This window comes from Centroberyx gerrardi, chromosome 24 (genome assembly GCF_048128805.1).
Source record: "Centroberyx gerrardi isolate f3 chromosome 24, fCenGer3.hap1.cur.20231027, whole genome shotgun sequence".
Taxonomy (NCBI): domain Eukaryota; kingdom Metazoa; phylum Chordata; class Actinopteri; order Beryciformes; family Berycidae; genus Centroberyx; species Centroberyx gerrardi.
The window spans coordinates 17,344,537-17,358,013 of NC_136020.1; the positions used below are offsets into that span (position 1 = coordinate 17,344,537).

The following is a 13,477-nucleotide window of genomic DNA, read 5'->3' on the forward strand; positions in this document are numbered from 1 at the left end:
CAGGAAAGTGGCAATGATTTTCCACCCTGTCATTGTCATTTAGTTGAATGTGTAATCTGAACTTTGTTTCCTGGTGTTTATTCAAATCAGGTTGTGTGTGTGTGTGTGTGTGTGTGTGTGTGTGTAGGCAGATATAAGCAGCGCCATAGGCTGTTTATTTGGTTACTCTTTGATTCAGCTGCTCTCCCACCGCGAGGGAGAATCAAGCAGCATGGATCCTCAGCGATGGATACTGGCTGTCTGCTTTTTTCTGGCCTCAGGTACCTTTTATTTACTAATCTGAAAATGTTTTGGTTTTTTTTATTTTCCTTTTTTAAAAACATTGAAATGGAACATAAAAAACAACATTTAGTCACATTTTACCACAATAAACAGAAAAGAGGTGGTAAAATCAATAAGTTGTCATATTTTGTAACAAGTTTTGTCGCTGATGTTATTTTCTCCAAGGGAATATAGCCATTTATTTCTCATTCAAATTAGCAGGGGGATATCTGATTTCCATTTCAATTAAATGAAAGTTTTGGCAATAGCTTCACAAAGCTTTAAAGCGGTAGATAGCTACTTATTATCATCAATTGACCCTTCATGATCAGTGCATTGAACAGTGGAGATTGCTGCCAGCTGTCCCTTATTTCACAGGATTTTCCCTTATTTAAGTTAAATTTGAACCTTTTTGTCCATCCATATCAGCAGGTTTTAATAAGAAAATATGAAGTAGAAATGAAGCCCTTTTCTTTCACCACTCAACTTTGGTAGATTGGAGTAATATTACTGATATTAATTATATCTACACATATATCAGTTACTGCTATCTGTTACCTAGTACCTTATCTATTATAACTACTATCATATTTCTGTTCCTATATGAAAGGTCTCTGTTTTACATTATTCATGTTTATTTCCACCTCAACGTTGTTGAAACTAATGTATTTCTGTCCTAGTCCTTGGGCCAGGTGAATCAATGTTAACCCCAGAAGCACATATAGGTGAGTACAAGTTAACTAGGTTTGGGTGGTAATGAAATACATGTAACAGGATTACAGTGATCAATAGTCTGTAATTTGCAATCAGAACGTATGATCAGTTACTGCAAAAATAGAGCAATCAGATAAGACACTGCATTATGATTGTGAGATTATAAACACAAATAGATACAAACATCATTTTACACATCTTGAAATAATAATTGATTGTGTGGTAAATTCAATTCAAAAAGCTAATCAAATCACAGTCTATAAATTGGAATAAATTTGTTTTATTTTTAAATCATATTCTATGGATTTTGGAGGCAGAATAGTCCAGAAGTAACTGAAAGTAATCAGATTTCACTACTGATTTTGAGTAATGTGGTGGATTACATTACAATTACAGTTTGAACCAGGAAAACAGAAACAGATTGCATTCTGAAAATAACCTATCCAACCCTGAAGCAAAACATACACAGCAAAAAAAAATAATGAAATTGATTAATTGCTTGATTGATGAATTAAATCATGCCCTCTGCCATTGCCTACATTCAAACATGAAGTCAGTCAGCTGACTTTGTTGTTGTTGTGATCAGACACATGCAAGACCTTCGGCAGTGGCGTCGTCCAGACTTTCAACGAGATGTTTTTCTACGTGAGATCCACTTGCCCTTTCACCCTCACCCGCTTCATGCACAACCAGGTGGAGTGTGACATCACCATACAGCGGGACAACAGCGGGCTGCTGGTCCGAGTCGAGATCGTCATCAATAGAATCAGAACCGTTCTGCAGAATGGAAGCATCCTGGTGGAAACGAGAAGGTTTGGCCCTGACACTAAATGTAGCCATAGAAAAACATCTAATAACACACACACAAAGTCAAACAAACACACATCAGCGTTTCTAATGTCATGAATGTCAGTTAAAATTTGACACCTGACTTTGGGACGATGTACATTATTAATTCTGTCTGTTGGGTTGAATTGTACCAGTGTTGAGAACATATAGTACAACTGAGTAGTCTTCACATTCTGTAAACTTTTACTATCCAAATATAGATGTAGTAAGAAAATAAAAAGGGCTATACAATGCTGTTTTGAGGGAGGTGGGAAGTGTAGTATTTTACCAAAGTCATCAACAATACAATTTTGTCAAATTTGAGGAAGTGAAAATAAAAGATCCGGTCAGTCAGGTGTTCAAATAAAACAAAACTGGTCAATCAATCGGTGCTCTTTAGGTTGTCCGAAAAGAAGAGCTGTTAGGGCAGAGAGCAGAGACCCAATCCTGAAACTAATGTGCTATGTGGAGAATTCCTTGAGACATAATGATATAAACCAATATCCACACAGCAGGCTAGCTCTGTTGCCGTTTTCACCTCTTTTCTAAAGCTTGTTATAAAATTCTGGTCCGGAACGAAGCCCCACCCGGGCCATTCAGTAGCTTTTAATTTTCTTCTAAAACTAGTGTCACCACTTTTTTTATTTCTTGGGCAACTGGCCCACTTCAATTGACACCTCCCATTTCAATCCCCAAGACACACAGAGACAGAGTAAGCTTAGTACAATTTATTTATTAACAGTTCATTAGAAAATTAGACACACAGAACTAGGTGGGTTGCCCTGCTCTTCCCCGTAACCTTATTGTTAGCCCACACTCCTCAGTAGCCTGTCCAACTATGACAACCTATGCCAAAGATAACACGAGCAGGCCTACTTTAATTCACTCCACGCCAGTGTACACCGCAATTCAGCAAACCTCAGAACGTATATTCTCCTTCACACTACATGCATAAGATCAAGCTAAATCATTTAACACCATTTGTTTAAGAGATAAAGCACATCACACCACTTTCAGGCTTCGATAAATTATCTTGGATGGGGCTACTATATTGGGGTCCACTGGCAGCGCAGGCCACCAGCCATTAACGGGCAAGTAAGCAGGGGCCCACAGCTACAGACCAGACAACAGAAAGAAGTAAAGAAAGATAAAAACATTCCAATTTGGTCAGCGCCATACTGACCCAAATTGGAATAAGAACATTAAAATAGTCCCTTATTAGAGTCTCTCTGATGCCTCCAGCACGGCTTACCGACCCCAGAGCCGTTGCGCAGACGGTCGACGCCTTCTTCCTCGTGCTCAAGCGGGAAGCGGACCGGAAGCCTGCGGCCGTACAAAAACTTCCGTCCCTCCGTTTGGTCGGTTGCGTGCGTTGCCTCCCGTAAGTCCCCGCCAGCCCAGGGGTTCGGACTCGTAGTAGGCTGTGTCTTGGCGAAGTGGCGATCCTCCAGCTCCAGCTGTGGGGGGGATACAGGACAGCAGGGATGAGAACTTGGATTTACCACAGAATCCCTTCACCATAAGCCTTGTGAAGGAAACGACCATCCCTTTGTCGGTGGACTAGCGTGCGGAGGATCTAAGGCCGTCGCTCCGCTCCCAGCTCTCGGTGTTGCTCTCTCTCCCCCTTCTTGCCTGACCACCTCTCCTTTTCAGCGTCCCGTCCTCTTCTGCCCCTCCCTCCTCCACAGGTGCGCCCAATCAGCCTAATTAGGATCAAGAAACAAGCACGGGGCACAACCAGGATAATCTCCTCCCCCCTACCCCCAGTCTGTCCATAATACAGTCTTTCCCCGCCCCACAATCTTTTCAACCCCACATTGAATTGGCTGTATAAATGTACAGTTCAAACATAATACATAGGGGGTATTAACACACTTCTGACCCGCGACACTAGCACGTCTCCTACCTCGCTGTTTAAAAGCGTCTCACCCCCTCCCATTCCTGAAAACAATTCCCATAATGGCAGAATCGATGAAGTGAGCGAGTAACCTCTTGCCAGTGTGGGACATGTAGCCTCCAGAGGGAGAAAGTTCTAGCAAAGCAAGACTGGTAAGCAGCTCACTCTGCAGGTATAGGCCTACTAGCCTAGTGACTAACTGTCAAAAAGGGCTTTAGTTTTTGAGATACATCAGCAACAAAATCTTGGATTTCTGGGTCAAAATGATGTCATAACGTCAAACCCTCTGGCAAAAAATCCCGGGATTTTTGGGAGGGACCTGGGGGCTAAATTCTTTATAAAAGGTCCATAGAAGTCAAAACAATCATCAAAACATCTTAGCCGGAGAATGGTCACGGAATTGAGGTTCTGGACCCAATTAGCAAGCTCCTGCCATCGTGCCCTCAGGCCTCTCCAGTGTATGGCTGTGTGTTTGTGTATGGGGTGTTTGGATGGGTTACATGCAGAAGATTAATTTCCCCATGGGGATTAATAAAGTAGTATTCTATTCTATTTTATTCTATTCTAATTTATAAAGAACAATTTAAAGCAGGGAAATTGGGAGGTAGTGAAGCAGCATTTCTAAGTTTGCTGCTACCCTATGATTTGAGTCAGTGGAGGGCAGATTGATTTACCCTAAAATAAAAAAATTCCTTCATCCAGATTTTAACTTAATCAACTCCATAAGATTTCTTTTCATTGGATGAGTTTAGTTCTCAAATAAAATTAAAACCTAATCCAGTGAGACTTCTCACCATAGCCAATATTTACAAAAATAGAAGGTAGTCTTATTCAAACTCAAACTGAAAAGTGACAACACTATTATTTTCCATTCTGTAGTAATGATTTGGCCAAAAAGAAACTAAAATGGATGTAAATATTTCAATAAAGGTGTTCTATTTCAATTTCAACCTGATTCAATTGTATCTTTGTTTCCATATATGAAATGTATCATAAATATATTAACATTATAGACCAGCACTTTTCCTCAAGTGACTTTTCTTTGCAGTAACATTGAATTTGTCAACATTCTTCTCACCACTGATAATGGGTGTTAGACTGGAGACTTCATTATGTCAATGTTTCATTTTCTTTCGTTTGGGACACTTCATACATTTAGTGATGTAACTCCCTGATTATGCAAGCTACATTTACACATGTGATATTGCTGGATTCAACACAACCATTTCCAACAAGCCCTCATCTGTGTTTCTATAACAATCCATGGCAGAGTTACTACAAAGTAAATGAGAACATTCTGCATAGATATAAATTTTTTACATTTCCGCTTATTTTAGGTATGTGTTCATAGGTCTATATTTCCTACATGCATCAAGATATTCACATCCAGTTTCTTCTGTTAGGTTAAGCAACTTTCTGACTGCTAGCATGTCAAGTTTGAAAGCTCTCGGAGCTTGTATTTTTAATCTACATGAGTTTATATGTCTCAACTCCCATACGGCCAGGCCATATTTTGGTTCTTTTTTAGTTTTGGGGTGTATAACAATATCTATCAATTTAACCATTTTTGCAGTAAAATATTTTTATACAAGAATCCATTTCATATATGGGAGACCTTAGAGATGAGGAAAAACATTGTTGTGTTTTGTTCTACCTCCAGCAGGGGTATCTCAAGATTTTGGGGGCATTGTCACTAGCCTATATGTTTAGCTTGGCTGTTAGCGTTTGTCCTTCCATTTGTCCTTCGTAGCTTCCGTAGTGCAGTGGCTTTGCTGTGTGTTATTTACAAATACGTTGCAGCTTCTGACGCCCTCCATTGGTCAGAAAGATCGCTTATTGCAGCTTTAAGTTAAATTGTTTTTTATTGTATTTTTGTGGCATCCGCTTAGCATGCTCCTATCGTGGTGGAGTCATAATTCAAGCAAGTAATCAACATTTGAGTCAGAGTCGTCTACTGGTCAGCCATCCAGGCCTCAAATACGCTTATCACTTGAGTTATATTGTAACTTCAACAATCAATTTGTCCTTCTGTGGTTTTTAATAATGTTGAGTAGGTGTTTTAGCACATGCCTTACCAAATCAAGTCTAGTTTCAACAACAGATGTTATGGTCTATCTCAGGGATTCCCAAACTTTTGTTTGTCCCCGAGACTCCCATCTCAGGATATTTTTGTTCTCAGACTTGACTACAGAACTGTCCATACTGTAGGTGAGGAGATAACACATAAAAGAGAGTGAAATCTATCCCGGCAAACGATTTTGATGTTGAATAGACGTTGATAGGATGGCCTGCAGCAACGGTAAAAACCTGTGTTGGCTATATAAAGTGCCTAAATGAAAGTTAAGATGACGTCCTTAGGCATCCAGCTGCATCGTTTTGTGAAATCGGGAGATAGATTTCTTTCTGATATCGGTTCAAAACAGTTTCCAAAGCGAAGATCTGACCCCACTTTCACAACCTCTGGCCTGTGTGATACTAAGCGCTCTATATGTTTTATTATTTGCTCGCAGTGTTTCCCTTCCCTACGACCACACCTACCAGCACATCTTCCGTTACGGCATCTACACCAGACTGAGGAGCTCTCTGCTTCCTCTGACCGTCACCTGGCACAACGTACCTGGAGGAGTTGACACTCTCTGGGTGAGAAGACAGAGACACACACCCTACACAGACACACACATGAAAACATAAATGCAGGCATACAAACGCACGCACATACGTACATCAGTTGTGTTGAGTTGTAATAGTTTCTACATTCACAGTAATATGAATATACTGTAATATGAAGCACTATTAACAGGATGGGGCGGGACATAATGCAGCGAGCGATCATTCAAAAGTCTAAACCAATGGGATATGAGTCAGGGAGAGAAAGGCAATTTTATTTGATGGGAGGGGAGGGTTGTTCAAAAATCTGATGGTTTTATTGGTTAGAAATTTACGCCTACTAGTGCAGCATGAGGTCACCATGAAAGATACTGTGTTTTCCAAGAAGTAATGGGAGTTCATTTCATGGGGACTTTAACACCCTCTGAAGCTCTCTTATGACTTAACTTGTTAAGGTGGAGCTGGAGCAGGATCTGAACAGTGACTGGAATGGACTGTGTGGAACGCCCCATGTCCCTGGTATGGCAGCTACTTGACAAGTACAGGCACTGGAAGAAGTAGTAGTAGTAGTAGTAGTAGTAGTAGTAGTAGTTATAGCAGTAACAGCAGCAGCAGTAGTAGTGGTGGTAGTAGTAGTAAATTCCCTAAAATGTGAGTCACCACAATTCTCCTCTAACTTGATGTTACACCCAAAGTCATCAATCCTGTCAGTTAAGTTCAATTGATTTCTTGACCCTGCAAATATACCCTTAGGAGTTTGAATCAAGTCTCTATCTCTGTTAGTTTCATAGTTATAGCTGAAAAACAATAATTGTCTAATGGCAGAAATCCCAGATCACCTACTCAGGTGAATTTGAAGACTCTAAATTGCCCTTAGGCGTGAGTGTGTTTGTGTGTGTAGTATGGTATATGAGGTATATGATTTAGTACATAATGTAGTATATGACGTAGTATATGATGTGTAGTATGTACTGTATATGAAGTATGTATATGACCTAGTATAGGATGTATATGATGTGTATATATATGTGGTATGTATATGTACGTATGATGTATGGTATATGATGGCATGTAAACTTCACTTTGATAAAGGGCTATATAAATAAACAAGACTAGACTAGACCAAAATCTAATGAATTGTTCCTTAGCTTATCTGTCCATGGAAATCTGTTCATACTGTAGGATTTTGAGATATCCTGCTGACAGACAGACAGACAGACAGACAGACAGACAGACAGACAGACAGACAGACAGAAAGCAGTAGGGTAAAGCTCACAGACAGCACAGAAAACATCAGTAACAGGGTTTCCTGATGCCTTTTCATGACTGTTCACAGCATTTTTTCTTATAATGCAGCTGATTATGGGGACATACATATTTTGCATGCATGACATTATATCACAGTTTGTTGTTTCTAAGAATGGACTGTTTTTATAATTAGGCAACACGGACCAGTTGATTTTACACAGCGAGCTTCCTGACAACATGTGCCAAACCGAAGATGCTCTCGTCACTGACAATGAAGTTGAAGTGAATGTAAGTTGACTGTTACAGAACACAACACACCATCCACTGCTTTCCATTGCTGTCTCTACTGTTGGCCTTTGTAGAGTGAGTATGAAGGGCTTGTGCTTGTACTTAATGTGTGGTTGCACTGTTAGTAGTGGAGCCATGTTCCAAGACAAAGAATCACATTGTGACTGTTGAGGGTTTTTTCATTTTGTAAAACAGAAAACAGAAGCAGAAAATCATTCAAGAAACTGATTTTCTTTTCAAAAATCGGAAAGCTTTTGGCACGAGGGGGTTGTCATGTTCAACCTCTTATGAAGTTACCAATAATGAATGTGACAACAATTCAAAATCATCAAAATCAACTCAAAGAACTCAAAGAACAAACTCACTTGAATATCTTTGAAGTTATTAGGTCTTGTGAGCCCCCTAGTTATATAGCAGTGACATTTTAGAGGATATAATTAGTTAGTTGTTTTTTTTTAAATGGATAGATACATTTGGGAATCAAAACCATTCAGTTGATTTTTACATTTTAAATATGAACTCAAAGTGAAAAGACCTCAACTTCGCTCAGTGCGCTCACACAAGTTTCACAATAAGTCATTTGGCATAATGTTCAGTTTGTTTTTCTGATGATTTTTGTAGCGTTGCCGCGAGTTTGTGTCCCACGCCATCGATTGTCTGCAACCCAATCAAACGGCTTTCCTGCAACTCTGTCAAGAGAATATACGCGGCTATGAAGTCAGCAAATACATTAGATGTGCTTTCTTCGGAGAACTCGTTCACCTGTGTGGAGCATTCAGCTTCGTCAGGATCATCTGGAGAGATGTATTCGGTTGCGGTAGGTGCTCTGTTTCATTTCAGTGACATACATGTGTCAAGTTTTTTGAAGTTAAAGATTCAAAAACCATTGAAATTTGAATGACTTTTTGCACACTTATGTTTTGTCAACTTTTTAGGCCCAAAAAATGATGTGAATACTATAAATATGTGCACATTTCAAACGACAGTAAAAATTGTAACAATTTTTTTTATTTTAAAATCCTAAATGCATTAAGGAACATTTTCGACAAAATACCTAAAAAGTAAGACTTTGTTGGCATGGTGGATAGTTTTTGTTATCTTACATACATGTAGTTTGTGCCTACCTATTTTTGTAACTGCCTATTTGATGGACATCTCCTTTAGTTACAGACACTTAAAGTCACACTGAAATGATAAATTACTTTTTTGCCTTTTTAGCTCTTTCTATCATACCATACAGCTATTTGACAATTTATGCCAAAACATTGACAAAAAAAATATGTTATTGTATTTTTATATCAAAATCTCATTACTTTTACTTCCTGGAAAACAGAAAAAAATTCCAACCAATAAAACCATTGCAGATTTTTGAACAATCCCGCCCCTCCGCCCATCCCATCAACTAAAACTGCCTTTCTGTCCCTAACTGATCTCCCATTGGATTCCACTTTTGAATGATCCCTTCCCACGTTACGTCCCGCCCCAACATCCTATTTCAACAGCAAATACATCACATTAAGGAAGCGAGATGCTCTCAAAATGCGGTTTCATTGTGACTTTAATGTGATTGTCTGTCTGTGTGTGTGTGTGTGTGTGTGCGTGTGTGTGTGCGTGTGAGTGCAGATGTAACATGTCCGGGGGAGCTGGTTTACGAGGAACAGGGCAGCGCCATTGTTCCCAGCTGCTCCATCCCAAACCCCAAATCCCCAGACAGCACCAGCACCTGTAGCTGCCCCCAGGGTGAGCGCCGTACGATTTCCATGGATGATTCTGTCCTATAGTTTTCAGCCATTTCAGCACTTGATTTGTGTGTGTAGTTTTTGCACCTAATGCAGGTTACCAGAGCTAGTACCGAGTGCAGCTCTTGGTCTTGAGTCCAGTCTCGAGAACACTTTTCCAACGTCTTGGACTTGTCTTTGACTTGGACTTGTCTTGATCTCAAAGTACAGAGCTCCTGTAGATAGATCTACATCTCTGTTTATCCTAAATAAACTCCTAAAGCATTATTTGTATAGTTGGAAAGACATGTACAGTGCTTGCTGCCAATTTTGGTCTTGGTCTTGAATAGGATACAATTTACTCTTGTCTCGGTCTGGACTTGAACTTGACTAAGGTGATCTTGACATCCCTGTACGCTACTCTAGATTTAATTTGATTTATTTGGCAATCAAACCATCCATGGTTTCACAACAAAATCAGAGTCTTGTCACTTTGGTCCGTATGATGTAAAGATGGCAAAGCAGGATGGTAACATGCATTCAACATTATCAAAGACCATACAGTCATAAAGTCAATTACATAAATACAGTTCAGAATATACAACATAACCAGAGTAAGATAACAGTGTCAGCAAACTACCTGCAGAGTGAAATGAATGTCATAAGTAGTAGTAGTAGTAGTCATAAAGTAGGCTATCACATCACAACACAGGTCCATTTCACATCAGTTTAGTTCCACAGATATTCTGCTCTGATTGATAAGAGGTTGATTGATAAAAGGTTTGCATACCTGTGTTGTAGATACGGTGCTCACAGACGGCGATCGTTGTGTGAGTCTGTCCGATTGCACCTGTATGTTCGCCGGACAGATCTACCAACCTGGACATGCACTGAGAACCAAGTGTCAGACATGGTAAGAGGGCAGATGAAGCTTGGTATTAATTATTCATGTTATATCTCCCAATTTGAATTTATTTAATCACATTAAATACACAATATGTCCACTGAGTGTGTGTGCCAATACCTAAATTCCCCTTGGGGATCATCTTAAAACAACATCCTCATTTCTCTCAACAGTACATGTGTCAATGGGAAGTGGCGATGCTCTGAAAACTCGTGCCCAGGAAAGTGTGTGATTGAAGGGCAGTTTGTGACGACATTTGATGGAAGACAATATGCCGTTCCTGGTAAATGCACATATGTGGCCTCGCAGGTAATTTTTTTCCCCCTCTTGTATTACTGTAAGTGACATTAACCCATGTCGCCTGCTTGTCATGCTAATTGCAACCATGCGTTTCTTTTTTTTTTTGGTCCATATTCAGCATATCAACTGGAAAATATTAATTCAGTATTCTGAAAGGACAGCCACTCTGAAAACAGTCACTCTTATGCTTTTCCAGGTACAGTAGCCTCTGTGGTCTTTGAGTACTAACTTCAGAAGTATATAATCCGTAAAAGAAATGTCAAGCGAGACAGCCATGACTGAATATCAAATGTCCTACGTTTGGTATTTGCAGGAAACCTACACATTCTCACACAACATGGTTAAATTTGGGGAGGTGGAGATTGGTGAGCTTCATCAGACTGGTAAGGAGAAGAAAATGAAAACAAAGACACATCTATATTTCCCATGAACTCATAACAATGGAAATACTTTTGTCAACTTAAACAATACTGTCTGAGAAGTGGTGGAGTGATTGTCATGAATGTTGATATTAGGTGCAAGGCAAACCTACAATATAAAGAATTATGCAATTCTATACAGAACTAAAACTAGAACTAAAACTCCGCCAACGTTGAACAATTCTCCAACTTGCAAAGCTGCAGCCTTCGTAATGGTTTATGTTTGAGTATCGTTTGTCTTCCAGGTTTGACTTTCTGAGAAAATAGCATGTGAATGCAATGGTGTGTAGAAGCCAACTTGGAAGTCCGGATGTCGGACTTTCCCACCTGCGCATAAACGCAGCATAATAGTTATGGTTAAAAAATTATAATCGTCTAATGGCAGATGTTGCTTTTGCCGACATCTTGCTAAGAAACAGACAGACAGGGATGAAAACAGAAGTTCCTATAGGATCAAATCTTATCAAATGTTGTCTAATCCATATCTATTTGGGGGTTCTTGGGGTGGAAAGTTTGGGAGCCACAGATAAATCATGTATTTGCATACATAATGCACTTGTTTGCTCACCCATCCGCCCACCCACTCACTCACTCACTCACTCACTCACTCTGTTCCCTGTCAGATCATGCCACGGTTTTCTGGCAGTGCTCCATGTACGTTCAGGTTCACACAAGCTTTGGCATGAAGGTCCAAGTCCAGATGTCTCCTGAGATCCAGATCTATATCACCCTACCTGAAAGCTACATGGTCTCAGGTTAGGATCTCATTCACACATTCATATGGAAAATTGTTTCGGCCAACAAGGTCTTCGTCAGACAATTCCATACTCTCATATTACTGCAAAGAGACGTTCAGGGTGTTGTAGGCAGCAATTATTGGTAGTCATTTATCACAAGTTGCTTCAAGCTGTTCAACCATTTATCCTCATCACTAGGGACGGGACGATATGCTTATCTCACGATACGATTCGATACACGATATAGGATTCACGATTCGATACAAACACGATATGATGTAATAAATAAACGTTCAATGACAAAATGTACCTAATATTGCAATTCATTTTTATGCCTCAGAGTACGTATTGTCACATTGTTGTATTGCGATATATTGAATTTCGATATATCGTCCCATCCCTGCTCATCACATTACCAAAAGGAATATTAACACTATTTTTCACTTTGGCAGGGTATTTCACTTTCACTGCTCACACACTTTCATAGACGTTCAGTAGCAGTCAACATTCGCTTCCCTAGGGATTCAATTTCATCACAGACCAACACATTCACATTGTTTTCCCTCAGCTCTCCGTATTGAAAACTACAAAATTTCTTCCGGTTTATGATCCAGGACACAATGAAATAACATTACCTGGATCTACTTGTTTGTAGATGTATTAGACATTTTTTTAGATTAGCTTTTCATTTAATTTTCTAACAAAACATATATTTTATTTATATCTGCAAGAGGGATTATCTAGAAACCTGGCAGTACTAGTGCAGGATAGATTGGGTGCACTTTTGAATAGCACCCATGATATAGAAACCTTTAACGTTTATGGCATAATTCTCACCAATTATACCTGTCAATCTGTCTCTGAAGGGCTTTGCGGCAACAATAACGGTGACACCTTGGACGACTTCACTACCAGCAGTGGGATTATTGAGAACTCAGCCCGACTTTTTGCTCTCTCCTGGAGTGTGGACATGCATTGTCCAAATATACCACCCTGTTTCAACACAGAAAACGGTACCACTGAATGTTACCATAAGTTCACCCAAGTATCTTTGACTGACTGACGTTTTTTACAGCAGGGATGAGAAATTATTTTAAGCATTGAAAATAAAATATTTATCATTTCCTTAGATCAAGGAAAAAGGAAAAATATCATATTTATACGACTTAATACACATTTTTTCCCCAAAAAATGTAATAGATATCTACGTAATGCAATCTGTTTTTAAATTTCATGACTTGTTATCAGTTGCTTGACACTGACGTTAAACACTGGCATTGACCCACTATGTTGCAAGCCTCTCTATGGTACAAGACACAAGGAAAAATTCTCTATTTAGGCTCCTTAACTTATTTGCAAAAGTATTTCCTTAAGTTAATACAGTAATTTTTTTTCCAGAAATATTTGCAGAAGAAAAGTGCTCCGTGTTAACAGACCCAAGAGGGATATTTGCCAAATGCCATGGGCACATACCGACCGATTACTACCACATGGTAAGGAGACTGATACACACCAACCAAATTCTCAATTACCGGTCTTCGTACATTGTGTAACGA

The 13,477-nt window shown here is 39.5% G+C and overlaps 1 protein-coding gene across 1 annotated transcript in view; it reads left to right on the forward strand.

Annotated features, from left to right (window-relative positions):
• Window positions 1-211: 211 nt before the first annotated feature.
• muc5e (mucin 5e) overlaps window positions 212-13,477 on the forward strand; it is a 35,307-nt gene continuing 22,041 nt past the window's right edge. Inside the window, exons 1-15 of the mRNA XM_078282254.1 lie at window positions 212-260; window positions 1,562-1,787; window positions 6,211-6,340; window positions 6,763-6,826; window positions 7,749-7,831; window positions 8,465-8,660; window positions 9,467-9,615; window positions 10,075-10,090; window positions 10,363-10,474; window positions 10,639-10,774; window positions 10,884-10,961; window positions 11,079-11,148; window positions 11,808-11,939; window positions 12,788-12,934; window positions 13,320-13,414. Coding sequence (XP_078138380.1) covers window positions 212-260; window positions 1,562-1,787; window positions 6,211-6,340; window positions 6,763-6,826; window positions 7,749-7,831; window positions 8,465-8,660; window positions 9,467-9,615; window positions 10,075-10,090; window positions 10,363-10,474; window positions 10,639-10,774; window positions 10,884-10,961; window positions 11,079-11,148; window positions 11,808-11,939; window positions 12,788-12,934; window positions 13,320-13,414 — 1,683 coding nt within the window. The remainder of the gene's footprint in view (window positions 261-1,561; window positions 1,788-6,210; window positions 6,341-6,762; window positions 6,827-7,748; window positions 7,832-8,464; window positions 8,661-9,466; window positions 9,616-10,074; window positions 10,091-10,362; window positions 10,475-10,638; window positions 10,775-10,883; window positions 10,962-11,078; window positions 11,149-11,807; window positions 11,940-12,787; window positions 12,935-13,319; window positions 13,415-13,477) is intronic.